At 43.9% G+C, this 15,205-nt stretch overlaps 1 protein-coding gene across 1 annotated transcript in view; it reads left to right on the top strand.

The window, feature by feature from the left end:
* The window catches only part of tjp1a (tight junction protein 1a), a 101,611-nt gene that overhangs the window by 61,385 nt on the left and 25,021 nt on the right, over positions 1-15,205 (top strand). The window contains exons 3-9 of the mRNA XM_071525742.1: positions 6,797-6,853; positions 8,013-8,137; positions 8,370-8,472; positions 8,718-9,045; positions 9,797-9,900; positions 10,669-10,837; positions 11,031-11,166. Coding sequence (XP_071381843.1) covers positions 6,797-6,853; positions 8,013-8,137; positions 8,370-8,472; positions 8,718-9,045; positions 9,797-9,900; positions 10,669-10,837; positions 11,031-11,166 — 1,022 coding nt within the window. The remainder of the gene's footprint in view (positions 1-6,796; positions 6,854-8,012; positions 8,138-8,369; positions 8,473-8,717; positions 9,046-9,796; positions 9,901-10,668; positions 10,838-11,030; positions 11,167-15,205) is intronic.

Here is a 15,205-nt window from a genome sequence, read left to right as displayed (position 1 = left end):
GTGTTTAAGATGGCTTTGTGTGTGTGTGTGTGTGTGTCAGTGTGTGTGAGCAAGAGTTGAGTTTTTACCCCTCACTATTGTGAGTATTTCTGACTGAGGGAGTGAATCAGTGAGTGTGCATGTGTTTGTGTGTCTGTGTATTGTTGTGTATTTCTGTGTGTATGTATGTTTACAGGAATGCCTGATGACTATGGAGAAAAAAAACAAGGGATCATTTTGACCTTAGTGTATTTGAGTGAAATCACAGTGAAATAAATAATCTTTCTAACATTTAAGATCACATCTACTTTAATGCTGAGGCCACATGCCCTCTAAATCTGGTGTGTGTGTGTGTGTGTGTGTGTGTGTGTGTGTGTGTGTGTGTGTGTGTGTGTGTGTGTGTGTGTGTGTGTGTGTGTGTGTGTGTGTGTGTGTGTGTGTGTGTGTGTGTGTGTGTGTGTGTGTGTGTGTGTGTGTGTGTGTGTGTGAGCTTCTTTTGGTTGGAGGCTGTAAGATGAGGTAAGCTATAGCCTACTAGTCAGGAATTTTCAATACGCTGCACAGGGATTTCTGTGGAAGCTGAAGCTATTTCCTGCAAACAGGAAGCGGAGTGTTTTCCTGTGGCGGCTCTTGCTTACTTCCTGCCTGGGGCTATCAGAGCGAAGCAGACACACTGACCTAAAGCTCTGTGAGGGTTTCACCTCATACAAGCTGTCGTATAGGCACATGTTGCTGGTCTATTGCTGAGTGTTTCTTTTTTTTTTTTACCTCACATTAACCTGAAGTGAATTGTGAATTGCTGGCACCTGATGGCAGAAATGTCAGCTCTGACCTATTCCTCCCTCCTTTCTTCTGCTCCCCCTTTTTCCACGTCTATTTTTCTCAAGTCCTGCACTCTAGCTTTTGTGTGTGTTTGATACGCCCACTGTATGAAACATTCCTGTGGAATGCCTGTGTTAGATGATGGGAGGAGGTGAGTAATGGACTGTTGGACTACAGGTCATCACTGATACACTGACCAACAGAAAGCTTGTATTGTACTCCCTCTTTTACCCTTCCTGTCAGCTCATGACATCAGTCATCACAGGATGATCATTGTCACCTGTTGGTTTGGTGCTTTCCTTTGATTTTTTTTTTGCTTTAGTTCATTCTGTTTGATGAAAAAAAATAAACTAGAGGTAGTTATGTGTGTGTGTGTGTGTGTGTGTTTCTGTGTGTCTGTCTGTCTGTCTGTCTGTGTGTGTGTGCATGTGCGCGTGCGCACACACACACTGCTATTCAAATTGGCCACTCTGTCGCCCAGCTTCAGTAGTTTGGGGGCGGTCAGGATCGTCCCAGCTGTAGCTTTGAACTGGTCTCATGCGGCTACGAAAGTTTGTCAAGATAAATAAACAAATCTTAACAGAATGAATTCTTGAATATTAAAGTAAAATATGAAAACATTCACATACAAATGTGCAACGACTTTGTTTTGGCCCTGATGAAATTTAACTGGCTGTTCCGCCAGAGAACACAAACTTTCTAACATTTGAAAATGAATGACTCCAACAAAAGACACTATTGTTCTCTGCACATTGTTTTTCATGAGTTTATATCTCTAGTCTTTCCAGTTGAAATTTCAAAGCATGTGGAAAGTTAGCCTTGGATAGCTAAAATCAACATTTCATCTGTTTTGTCGAGGCGGGTCGAATATTTATTTCACAGAACTGTTTTGATTGGATGGGGAACAAGGAGGCACAAAAATCTGATTGGCTTTAAACGGCCGATATCTCCCAAAAGTTCAGTGGTGCTCCATCAGCCAAGTTTCATTTGGTTGCAAAATGGATGGACTTCCACTTCCCAGATGCTTGAGTTGATGGCAGTGTGTACACAGTTTGTATCGCTTCTAGGTGAATATTGTAGATGAGACAGAGAGTATGAGAGGCACGCACAGAAGACTATCTGACCTGACCCTATTTATCATAGCTTTCTGCAGCAGGTTATTATTGTCCATTTAGTTAGTAATTTTGCCAGTCTGTCCGTCGGTATGCCCTGAAGAACCGGACTGGTCTTAGCCTTTGAAGGGCCTGAGTGAGCTGTTATCATCTGTACTGGACTGTGTGCTATGATGGGCTGAGCTGGGTCGAGCCAGGCTGGCTGCAGCTTGAACAAAGAGGCCCTGTAGTGTCAGATCATGGCTGTGTGTGTGTGTGTGTGTGTGTGTGTGCGTGCACGTGTACACGCATGTGTGTTTCGATGCCTGCTCTTTTGTTTCCCAGCCCAGGGCCTTGCTGGCCAGAGCTCAAGCCTGACTAATGTGAATGTATAAATACACTAGGCTGCCGTCAGTTCGTGCAACATCAAGCACACCATTGTTTTACACAACTCTGTGACTTAATAGATAACCCTCATTTTTTGTGCTCTTTTGTCCCCGTGTTTTTTTTTCCTCTAGAAAACGAGACGGACACTTGTGTTCTCCTGGTGATGCTTGCTTTGGCCCCAAATGTTCTGTGATCTTTGTTTTTGTACGATCTGGAATGTTCCTGTAACACAGTACATGAGATAGCTGTGTTGCCACTGGACACTGAGCTACAGTGGGTAAGATCTGTTCTGCACAGTCGACTGAGATATTCCACTGTATGGATTTCCACTTGTGGAAGATGAGACTACAACAATGGTTTTCATTCATCCACGCCACAGAACCACACTCATTAAGGAGCAGTGGGAAATCACTCTATAAAAGTGGTTGATATTGCTCTGATATCTCTTATAGGCCTTATATCCCAGTGGCATAGTGTCCCGGTCAATGACCTGTTTGTTTCCGCAGAACTAGAGCTTGCAGATGCCTTGCTCTCCGTAGTTGTTTTTTTTTTTTTTTTATTATCCTCATGTCTGGTTCAATAAAGTCAGCAGGCTAAGACCTGACTTCTGCTCTCTCGCTGTCCGTTCTCTACCCTGCTCATACCTCACACTCACTCAGCCAGCCTGTTAATCGCTGCTCCACATCGCGGTGATTAATTACTATCATAATCTCATCTGAGAGACGGAGCTTTAGTCCCAGCAGAGTAAACATTCTCGCCAGCTGAAGAAACAGACAGGCACTCTCTCCTTACCCTTCTTTGACAGTCACCGATCTACCTGAGATGCTACACACTGCTATCTGTCTTAAGCCCTATAGCCTCTATATGTAGATTCATAAAAAAAACAACCTGTGTGGATTCATAGCATACCTCGGTCACAACCGTCCTTACTGTTTCTCTGTCATTCACTTGAAACTTTTAACACCATAACCCTCACAGGCATGCCTTACAGTAGGGCTTTCACTCCTGTTTCTTTCCTCCCTTTCACCTTTTCACCATTGAAATCAGCCATGAGTGTGATATTGTTATGTTCAAATGTTTAATTTATTAAAATTAAACCAAGCAACAATGGGATTAATAAAATAAATGCCTGTCAACCCTTTTAATCTGATGGAAATTGCCACCAGCATGCGTGGTATACAGCACATTTGAAGGGAAACCACACTTTCAAACACATAATTGCACATGCAAATGTTTCTAATTCTAATTTGAAACAATATATTAGTCTCCAGTCTCCTATCTCTGTTATGACTCATACCTCACCTATGGCCTATTGCTGGTGCAATCTGGCCTACACCCACATGGCTCATACACCCTGCACATAAACCCTCCCTAGCAAGGCCAAAGAGAAGCTGATAATGGATGATGTGTGTGTGTAGTGTGTGTGTGTGTGTGTGTGTGTGTGTGTGTGTGTGTGTGAGTGTGCATGCATGCATTTGCATGGGCAACATCTGGGCCCACAGCTGGACGTCCGTGTGCATGTTTTCCAAGGGCTGGGATTTGGTGGAGTGAAATGTGTATTTTTACAGAAAAGGTTTACAATTCCTGTTCATTGTCTCAGCTTGCTTTTGAAAGGGTCTAGGCATTTGGTTTAATGGTTAACATTGATCTTGTATGTGTGTGTGTGTGTGTGTGTGTTTGTGGATGAGAATGAAAGAGACAGAGGAGTAGAGAAAAAGGGAACATATCAAGGTCTTTAACATGTCATCTGCCACAGTTTTATGTATCCTGTCCCATGGTATATGTAGCCTATGTAAGGCACTCACGGCCTTGCTCTCTTCCTCCTCCCCGCCTCTCAACGTCACCCCATAGTTCAAGGACAAGGCCACCTGCCTGCCGGACCGCCTGGTCACATGACCCCAACATGCTGTTGTTTCTCATGGCTTACCCCCCTCTGTCTGCCTGGACTGTTGGATGAATGAATGGATGAACGGATGGATGAATGTATGACCCTCATCCTGACAAAACGCTCTAGAGGAATGTATGTGTTTGGGAAGAGAGTGAAGGAGGCGGGGGGGGGGTGGGGAGGATAGCAGTAGTTAAATGGGTCAGGTCCCCTCACACAATAGTGGCATGACTGTGGGAGTTGAAGGGGCAGACAGGGGAGGGGAGAGGGGGACACACAAGCCCTCTGTGCCAATTATGGACATAAATAACATCCACACAGAGCTGCCATGGAAATCAGGGTCAAAGGGTTAACTGTGTGTGCTTTATAGAGCTGGAGGTTCAGGCCAACTGATTCATTGTCACACAGCGCATAGGAATGAAAGGAGAAAACAACTGTCTTGATGAATCAAAAGCTTCGGATTTAGAGACCTGTGGAGTGCAGTTTAGGCTACAGGGCCATGGGCCGGTATTTCAGGCTATGCAGTGTCACTTATTAATAACACCACTACTGTCCACACCCTGCTTCTCAACTGTCTCTCTCTAAAACTCCACTCATGGTGTCTCCACACTTTGCTGCTATGGTATCCCATGCTGAATGTCAGTTGTCATCTGCCAATTCAAAGGGACTTGTTGACTTATTTGAAAATCATTTAAGCACATTGGCTCTTTTAATTCTTTTTAGATAAATGTAAGGATCTAGGAAAAGAAGGAACCCTCTTTGCGGCCAATCAGCTCTCCATTCCCAGCAGTCCCATTCTGTGTCTGGGCATGTCGGCAAACAGCAGACACACTATCACTATCAGCTGTCTGTGGGTCTGTCTCCTCACCATAGACGGTCAGCAATACTGCAATATGAACCTACCATGAACTGTATATTTAGGAAAAGGGAAGATGATGACAATAATGATCGTGATGGTGCTGAAGATGACAGGTGAGATGGTTTGGAGGGTAAGGATGATGATTAAGGGGCGAGAGAGGGAGATTATAATGATGATGATGACGGGGTGAACTGATGGCATGGTGTATTATTTTAAAAAGCTGATTATAGAAGGTCTGGTGGATGAGCACTCTGCTGCGTGTTTAGTGTTTATGTGTCTTTCTTCCCCTCCCACATTGGGCTGTGCTCAGCACTCTGCAGTGGACAGCTGTACCATTACTCCCCGAAGGCAGGCAGACAGGGCAGCAGCGTTGCTTCATCAGCTGGAGGGACGCAGAGTAGAGCTGTAATTTTAAAGCTGGGGACCAAGTTTGGTCGTGAGAAGAAGGGGAAGCGGGGAGAGATTGCTGCTTTATTATGCCGTGGTGCTTTCCTCTACAATGCTGAATGTTTTTTGTTTTAATTTACATTCTATTGATCCCCGAAGGAGAAATTCTCTTTTTGCTTGCCCCAATTTGCTGACTCCCAATTGCAGGACAGGCTCCCTACTTGCTATGCCACCCTGCTGTTCATTGTATTTCCATATAGTGAAAGACCATATAGTATGAAATGAATCAATGTTCTTGAAAATTAAAACAGTGGTCTGTGAAATTGTGATGAAGTCGTAAAGACCTTGTGAATTTATTTTATCCTAATGGGCTTGTTTCTGGTTTTTATAGCACACGACTGAAAAAGAAAAACAGAATAATGAATTGAAATATATGGCAAAGCTCTTAAAAATAAGGAAATTATTATATTGTGATCATATCATACTGGGAGTTCTCTGGTGATTCCCCCAACTAGTGTGGAGTAGGCAGCACTGGTGAGTAAAAGATAGAGATTGGCAGACTGGAAGATACACTGATTAAAAGAAGAAAGTCTGCACCAAAAGATAAATCTTGTGTAAAGAGAAACCTGGGCCAAGTTGGACATAGAGTGGAGGCAGAAGAAGCCTGCTTAGCATTAGCTTAATCCAGTGTGGCAGGTCAGAGGAGCAGGTAGATGTCTTCTGTGCTCTGGCTTATGAACTTCTCCAGCCCTCTCAGATGACCCAGCTTTTTATAGGAATGTTCACTCACTCTTGGAAACCACAGTTAATCTCTGCTGGCCTTTTACTCACGTGCAGCTGGCATTCATAATGTTTGCACATGTGGAGTTTTGGGACACCGGGACTCACAGTTGTGCAAATGAGCAATTTTAGGATCTACCTCATAGATAACCGCGCAGCAATTCTGTCATGTTGGCACAAGCTGAAACTGAGCTGGATATGGAGACACTTACTTTACATGTGACATTTCAGGCTGGCAATCTTATCCAGAGCTTATAATGAATGTTTTGTTGTGCGGAATTTTAGTAGACTGTGATCTGAAGTAATTTGTGTATGCGTACAAATTCAAGCATGTACCTAATATTGCGTGCTGCAGGAGAGCCTGTTTTCAACCAATCAGATTGGTTGAGTCAAGTTCAGAGCAGTTTTTATAGCTGCAGTAAAATACCTGATAAACACTTCCTAGCTGACATAATACAACTGTAACCCATGGCCTCTCACATATTATCCTGCATAGCAACATGATGTATTTCATAGGCTGTTCACCCTCTGTGTAAATACTGTACCTTGTAAAATAGTGTTGCCTTATGATACTGACCCTTTGCCTCCTGCTGTCTTGTGTTGCAGAGTGCCGCGATGGAGGAAACCGTCATATGGGAACAGCACACAGTGACCCTTCACAGGGTGAGTGTTTACAACTTTCTTTAATCCACTTTCCCCCTTCTTCTCTCTTTTGTCTTTTCCCTCTCTGTCTGTCTCTCTCACATCCTAATCCTACAATATGTCCTGTGCGCCTCTCTCTCTCTCTCTCTTTCCTCCCTGCTCCCTCCTCTCCTCTCCTCGGCCCATCCCTCTCTCTCCCTCTCTGTGTTGGGAGGGCCAGCTGCAGCAGCAGGATGTGTGGTACTGGAACAATAGTCAGGGAACCCAGATGGCAGGAAACTAGGCTGAAGACAGAAATCAGCGTCCACGTCCTCTCTACTTCTTTCCACTTCCTTCCTGTTGGCAACCTACTCTTTTCCTTTACACAACTCTAGGGAAAGAGGAGAATGATAGTTTTGTCCTCATGCTTTTTGCCCTGTATAATCACGTGTAATTGTAAGAGAGATTGCATGTCCCATCCTCAATGGCTATGGATTAAGGAAGGTGTAATCCACTGATTGCCTCTTCTGATCATTAGGTTAACGATCATTGCACCTATATTCCCCCTAAAGACAGCTGAAATGAATAGTCATTAGCTTACTTGTCGATACATTGACTTTCTCAGTATTCTTCAGCCCTGAATCAGAGTAAACTGTGGTGGGTTGGTGTTCTTGTGCTATGGGATTGTGTAGAGTACCTGTCTAGACTGGCCTGCTTGCTGTAATCTAATTAGTAGCGGCTTTATTGAGGCTGAAGTAGCGGCCCAGTGTGGGCTGCGGTTCTCAGCCTCGCTGCTCTGCTGCGTTGCTGTGGTTGTAAGATTAGCCACTTGCATCACATGGCTGGCTCCCCTGCTGTCTACACAAAAACACAACAACCTTCACCATGGAAACCTCCTGGCACTTACAGTATGGCGAGACTAGCAGTACTCAAAATGAGGAAAATAACCTGCAAGTGGTTTGCTTTGTTATTGGATGATCCTCTATTGTCAATAGTACATGTAGTCTAGTCTTTCATGCCCTTCTTTCTTTAACACATTACACTGCTACACAAGTTTCTCTTATAACTCTGCAGTGAAGGTGCTATTAGGCTGTTTTTGTTTACAGTAACACTTGAGTCAAAGACAGACCTAGTCTACTAATGTTTCTGCCAATTATGTTAAGTCAGTCTGCTGTTTGTGTGTGTGTGTGTGTGTGTGTAGGCTCCAGGGTTTGGCTTTGGCATTGCCATCTCAGGTGGGCGAGACAACCCTCATTTCCAGAGTGGAGAGACGTCCATTGTGATCTCTGATGTGTTGAAAGGAGGACCTGCAGAAGGCCTGCTACAGTAAGTCTCTGACACATATAAGTGTCTTCATAAAACTAGTTAAAATAGGCTCCTATGTAATATTTTCCCCTGGTTCCATTTTATTCTCTGTTTGCAATCGGCATAAATGTTAATGTTTTAATATTTATTGTCATGAGTACGTGATTATATGCATCTGCCATACTGCTATGTGTTTCATAGCTTCACATAGATTTTGACAATAGCTTACCCATTGTGAATCCTTTTCTTTCAGAGAAAATGACCGTGTGGTGATGGTCAATGCCGTCTCTATGGACAATGTAGAGCACGCATACGCTGTGCAGCAGCTCCGCAAGAGTGGCAAAAATGCAAAGATAGTAAGTTTCACACTGGAGTTAATAACCAAGCCTGAATTTGTGTGAATGGGATACACAGTGAAACCTGATGCTACCGAGCATGATCTCAGGCTCAATATTCAGTTGCTTCAGGATAGTAGGATAGTGTCTTTGCTCAATATGCCGCTTTGGGCTAATTTGTGCTCCATTATTGATACTGTTGTGTATAGATCATGCAAAAAGAAGTTTTGCCCCTTTAATACTCTAACCTCCCTCTCTGTTTGCAGACTATCCGTAGGAAAAGGAAAGTGCAGATCCCTGTTTCCCGGCCAGGGGACAGGGAGACTATGTCGGAGCACGAGGAAGAGGACAGTGATGAGGACGACGGCTATGACCAGCACAGTGGCCACGGCGGCCAAAGTGCCTGTGGCGGAGCGAGCGGAGGCACGGGCACCGGCAGGCGTCACGAACGCGAGCGGAGCAACAGCGGCAGGCGGGATCACAGTGCCTCGCGGGAGAGGAGCATCTCACCGCGCTCCGATCGCCGCTCACAAGCCTCCTCTGCCCCACCCAGGCCTGCTAAGGTCACCCTCGTCAAGTCCCGCAAGAATGAAGGTGGGCACCACAATGTCCGAGCACTGATTTGACTATGCGTATTACAGTTAGCACCATTTCAAGAGAAAATATGCTGCGTTTCTTGCAGAATAATATTCACTTGGTGTTATTTGAAATACCACATGCAATAAATATCCACGGCTTGCAGTGACGTTACTGTTCTGTTGATGCTACCATATTGAATCCCAAATTGACTGTCATGCCTACCATAACTATTTTAAATCGTGTTAGGATGGAAATTACATTGTTCTCCCACTGATAAAGAGAGATGTGACATAGTGCCAACAGTTTATAAACATAACATTATCTTAACTGCCTGGTAATCAGGAACAACTTTTTCTCTTGAAGATTAAGTGCTTTTGGATAGTTCACCCACCCTGAAGTGAAATACCAAAATGCACTGAAACTTTTGTACGCCTTCAGGCTTTCACCCTAATACGGAGAGGGATTGTGAAAAGGATATACAGTATGTAGCCTATATATCATGAAATGACAGATTGGGGAGTTTACTTTTTCACTTTTTCCATTAGCTTGTTCATGCTCGCTTGTTGTACGGTGTGTGGTTATAATGGAATGCTGTTTTTGTCAATATGGAGACATCAACAAAACACTGACGTCACTACAAGTTATGGATTTACTTAAGATGAGAGTTGCACTTGTCTGACTGTCTAATTTGTAGTGAACCAAAGGGTCGGTAATTTGATTTGCCCTGTTAAAATTGCTTTGTTGTTCTTATCAACTCTGAAAGCAGAATATGGGCTGCGGTTGGCCAGCCACATCTTCGTGAAGGACATCTCCCCCGAGAGCCTTGCCGCTAGGGATGGAAACATCCAGGAGGGAGACGTCGTACTCAAGGTGAGAGAGGAGTGAGAGAAGAGTGTTTACATGTGGCTGTCTGTGGGTGATGCAGGGGTTAGTAAAGTGGGTGGAAGAAAGTCAAGGGGAAATGAATTGGTGAGATAAAGTTGCAAAGAAATAGCTGGAGAGAAAGGATTGGAAGGAGGAAGTGGGGGTGGAAGAGAAGGGAGAGTTATGAATACCTTTTACTAAATTTCATCAGTCCGCTGTGGTAATCTGTGTGCTGCTGAAAGTGTCTTGCAGAGTGAGGTCACAGTTCATTAGTATGCCGGCCCACCGGCAGGAATACCACACATTCCATTATTCCTTTGTTCCTGGCCACTCAGTCACCGATGGGGAAAAACTCTCCTCCACCTCAAGGAAATACACTCAAAATTCATTTCTGAAGAGAGGAAGTACCATTTTCTAGTTGAAATGTGATTGCAGGACAGAGACCAACAAAAATAAATATATGAATGAGGATAGATGGCTTTACTTATACAATATATATGATACATCTAAGCTCTCTCTGTCTCTGACAGCACTAAAAGCATTGTAAAACATGTGCGGAATTATATTATACATTTTTAAACTTCTTTATAACGTCTACTACTTTTCTGCAAGACATCATTATTGTTAATGTGAGAGAGGGAGAACCAGGCCAGTCGCAATTCCTCTTTGCTTTGCCGTGATCCCAAAAGCATGCACCATGCTCAGCAAGTGTGCAGTGATGATAGCATGTGTCTGTTTAATTCTTGCGCTGACCCACTCTCCTTCCTCCACCAGATCAATGGCACTGTTACAGAGAACCTATCACTGATAGATGCTAAGAAGCTGATTGAGAGGTCAAAGGGCAAGTTGAAGATGGTGGTGCAGAGAGACGAGCGAGCCACACTGCTCAACATTCCTGACCTGGATGACAGCATCCCATCCGCCAATAACTCCGACAGAGATGGTGAGATAACAGACTTTCAGCGTTGCCTTGTAGGACGGGGCAGGCGTTTGTTTACATGATTGCATGTCTGTTTTTTAGTGCTGAGTAGAGATTATTTTAATCATAGTGAAAATTGATTTTCTTGTAATTTTGGCGCCATCTCAATTTTCATCATTGACCAAATGCCATAACTTAATCAACTTCAATTTCACAGACATTTCAGAAATACATTCACTGACATCAGACCATTCCAATCGATCCCACGGGCGAGGCAGTCGATCACGTTCGCCTGACAGGCCCGAGACGTCGGACCTTCTCCGTCACTCGCCTCGTCAGATCAGTAATGGCAGGTAAGTGAAGTACACATACGCACATCTCATCACAAATCTGGTGATGGCGCTTGGCTGTCATATGTGCCACAGTCATACATCCTTACTCCCACCACTGCAGCTTCATACATCTTCTTCAAACCCCCATGTGCTGAGTAAGTACTCTGCTCTCCTAATGCATAAATCAATAGATAAAGACACAGCATGCATAAACCATCATGCTCCCTCTGGAGCCATCACTGAGTTCCAATAATGCCTTGCTCTGGGAGAGGAGGGGAGAGGGGCGAGGACATTGATCCATCTCCAGTTGGACAAAGGTCTTGTTTAGAAGGGATACTAGTTCATTTACCCATTTTCTGTACAGTAACATAGAGAAACACTATAAGGCTCTATAAGGCTGCATGTCCACCCTTAAGCGCTCAGGGAGTGCAGCGCTAGATGTTAAAAATATTAAATTTTTAAGCAAAGGAACGCCATGCTTCAAACTGGTTTTCTGTAGTCGCATAGCAACAGCAGGAGTCACGACTAGAAATTCCCATGGGCATCAGTTTGGTACTACTTGCATAAAAAGAGCTGCCTGGTGGATGCGGGTAGATCATCACCACTGGAAAAAAACTCTATATTTTATAATGCATATGGATGAATGTAATGTACTTTTGATAGCTATTATCTGCTGTAAATACTCTAGACAGTGTACTTTTCTTTCATTTCATGCTAATTCCCATGCTGTCTCTCTTTCTCCCCCTCTTTCTTATTTTTTTCTTACTATTTTTTCCTCTTTACCAGCTGGAGATTACAGTAAGTTAGCTTCCTTGCAGCTGCAAGACAATTTGAGTTTGTAGTAGTTTAGCGGCTGCATAGCTTCCTGTAGCTGACAGACAGATAGATGGCACAAGAAGAGCTAGACAAGACGTATTAAATGAGGTGCCCTGACAGCTCAGACTGGGCGGAGCTGGGGCGCTGTAAGCTTGCTGGGCAGGAATGAGAGACTGAGCTGATTGAATGGGGCTAGATGACTAGTGGATGACAGGACAGCTCTTGGGGACCTGAAGCCAGGTGAACAGGATTGGGGAGTGAGACAGGCTTGTCAGTTTTGGGGACAGGCTGTTATTGGCTGCGTTGACACCAGTGAGAGAGAGCGAGGGCTGCTGGTTTCTGATCACAGTAACTAGTTAGGCTGGATACTGTGAGGTACGGAGGATGGGAACAGTGACTTGTGACTCAGATCCACCTATGGGGCTTGGTGCCTTCCAGCACCTGTTCTGGTGTCAAGAGTTGGAGCTGACAGTGCAAAATGTCTCACTGTAACTGAGTTTTTCAGCTGTGGTATCAGGTACTGTAACCCACATTTAGCTGAAATGTGGGTTTTGCCTAGACCCCGTCCTTCCATCATCCCCCGTAGATGCTGAATGTTAGTTCAGTGCGCTGTTGCTAGTTTAGCTGTCTAGCTTCCTAGTTGCTTGCCTGTCATGATACGGATTAAGCTTCAGTACTGCCATTCATCAGACCAACAGCATTATGTCGCAAACTGTGGAGTAACCATACTTGTCTCAATGCAGGATGAAGGCAGGTTCACTCTTGCACAGATTACTTTCAATGTAAGTGACTGTATTCCTCTGATAAACTGGCAGTATGTTTGTGTTTTGAGCATCTATCAGTGTAGTATTTTAGTTCTCTCTTTCCATTTCTGCTTCATCTCCCTCTGTCATCCCTCTGTTGATTTGGGTGTTGAATCGCTGAGTTCCTTGTGTGTGTATCTGTCTGGATGTGAAAATAACAAGTGTAACAAGTCTGGTAAGTCTGGTAAGCACATGAGTTGTCAGGAAAGTAGTCATAGCTAATATTTGTGTGGTTCTGGCCTTAGCAATAACCGAGGAGGTAGCAGTCGGCCCGGCCCTATACTATCATGTAAGAGAATGCATTTACTATCTTCCAATTTAGGAGGGGAAGAAGGAATTTGACATACTTCCCACAGAGCTTTGCCCTGAGCCAGATGGTTCTCACAACCTGATTGGCTGCAGGACTTAGTGGCATTCTTTCCCCCCGTCCCCAGGACACGACACTGTTCCATGTTTTTGAATGCACTAGGTCATCAAAAACGCCCTTCATCCAAAGTGTCTCCCAGTGAGCACACTTACTGCATGGGCAAAAGACTGTCTATGTTGTCTTTCAGGGAATTAAACTCACAATCCTCTTACTAAGCGTCATGGTCCAACTAACAGAGACATTTGTGTGAGTAATTTATTTTTGTGTCTTTTTAAAAGGGTTGTTAATTTGCAGATTTTCTCTTTTATTTATGGCGTCTATAACTGTTAGATGTCTGTAAGAGATTAGAATTTTACATCTGGACATTTTTTCTTTGCTTTTTCCTATTTTTAGTTTGCAAGAGATGTTGGTATATCTAGTCAGTTTTGTGAAGTCAATTTAGTTCTGTGGTTAAATGGTAATAGTTTGAGATATTGCAGTGTGTATAACACTAATAAAGAGATGCAATTATAGGGCATGGGACTGTTACATGGTGTTTTTATACAATCCCTGTACATAGGGATAGCTGGTGAGGTAGAACTATCTTTTGCATCAGTTTTGTATCTCTTTGCAGCCACATGTTTCTTGCTCTCACGCTATCTCTCTCTCTCTCTTGCTCTCACTCTCTCCTGCGCATACGCACACTGTAAGAATGTCTTAAAAAGCGAGGGGATTGAACAAAGGGGTCTGTCAAATGGTGTTTGTCAGTGTGTAGCCTTTTTTTAGCACCATTCTGTCCTGAGCAAGCCACAACAGATTTAGGCCACAACACGCTAGCTCTCTCTCTCACTCTGCCCCTCTCTCCCTCTCTCTCTGCCCCTCTCTGCTCTCTCTCCCTCTCTCTCTGCCCCTCTCTCTCTCACTCTCTCTACTGCTCTACCCCTTTGCCTCTCTCTCTCTCTCTCTCTCTCTCCCTATCTCTCTCTCTCTTTCTCTCTCTCTCTCTCTCTCTTTCGTATTAGAATTCTGTTGTTATTCATCCTCAGGCTGCAGCTCTCATTATCCCTCCCTCCACAACAAACTCTCAAACAGGCCACTCTGCTGCTGACCCTGCTGATGTTGTACAAAATTGCACAGATCAACTCCATGTGTGCCACTGAATTATAGTTCAGAGTTGTGGGATAAATTGAGGAGCTTTTAGGAAAGGCCATCCTGTGGTGGAGTTTAAACAAGGTCAGCAGCTGCACAACTAACAAGTTTAACCTCAAGTGTCAGGTTGTCATTTTGGGACGTGCAAGCTATCCATTTGCTGTGCATGTGCGTGTGTGTTTTACTGTGCGAATATGGGTGCTGACAAAAAAAAAATCCACGCACTGTATCTTTCCATGCACAAGAATAAGAGAACGGGCGTGAGAGAAGTTGCCTAGTCTGGTCTGAGAGCAAGATGGTGGCACAGGCTGCACCTTCACATTCTTTTACAAAAGCTTCTGAATACAGCTCAAGTACTGTGCCAGCAGGCGGTCATGTGACCAGACTGGAATTCAACCATTGTTTTAAGCAGCAGAACAGAGCGTTTTTTACACTGTTAGACACACACACACACACCATCTATTCCTTGTTTATTTTATCCAGGTTAAACAGGAACTTGGACTGAAAAGTATCCTAAATGAAGAGTTTATGTTGGGAGACTTGGTCTCATTTTCAGCTTTTTTTTTTTCTTTCCATATCCAGAAACCCTTTCCATTTGTGTGCTTTTCTTGGACATGTTGCTCTATGGTTAAGCAAATGTAAAGCTGAATCAGTCTTAAAGAAGAATGTGAATTTGATAATCAAAACATTTATAAACCCTGTCTGCTACAATAGAATTTGATATCAGTTTCTGGTCAGGAGTGTGGTTTGCCGCTGACATACTGTATATATTGTGTAGACCACACAATTTAAAAAACTCCACCACAATAGAGGTGAAAAGGCCAATGAGTTCTAAACTGGTAGGTAGTGCGCCTGGTCTTTTTGACAGAGCCACACATCCTCCTTTTAACTGCTTATTGTTTTCCCATCCAATTTTCTGCCCCTGTGCCCTTATCACGCATTCCGT

Source organism: Centroberyx affinis, unplaced genomic scaffold, assembly GCF_046629955.1.
Source record: "Centroberyx affinis isolate AG114_WGS23_722 - 3 ecotype Tasmania unplaced genomic scaffold, CSIRO-AGI_Caff_v1 ptg001333l_1, whole genome shotgun sequence".
NCBI classification, from domain to species: domain Eukaryota; kingdom Metazoa; phylum Chordata; class Actinopteri; order Beryciformes; family Berycidae; genus Centroberyx; species Centroberyx affinis.
Note: the sequence above shows the minus strand (reverse complement) of the source record. Positions and strands in the feature narration are given on the sequence as shown.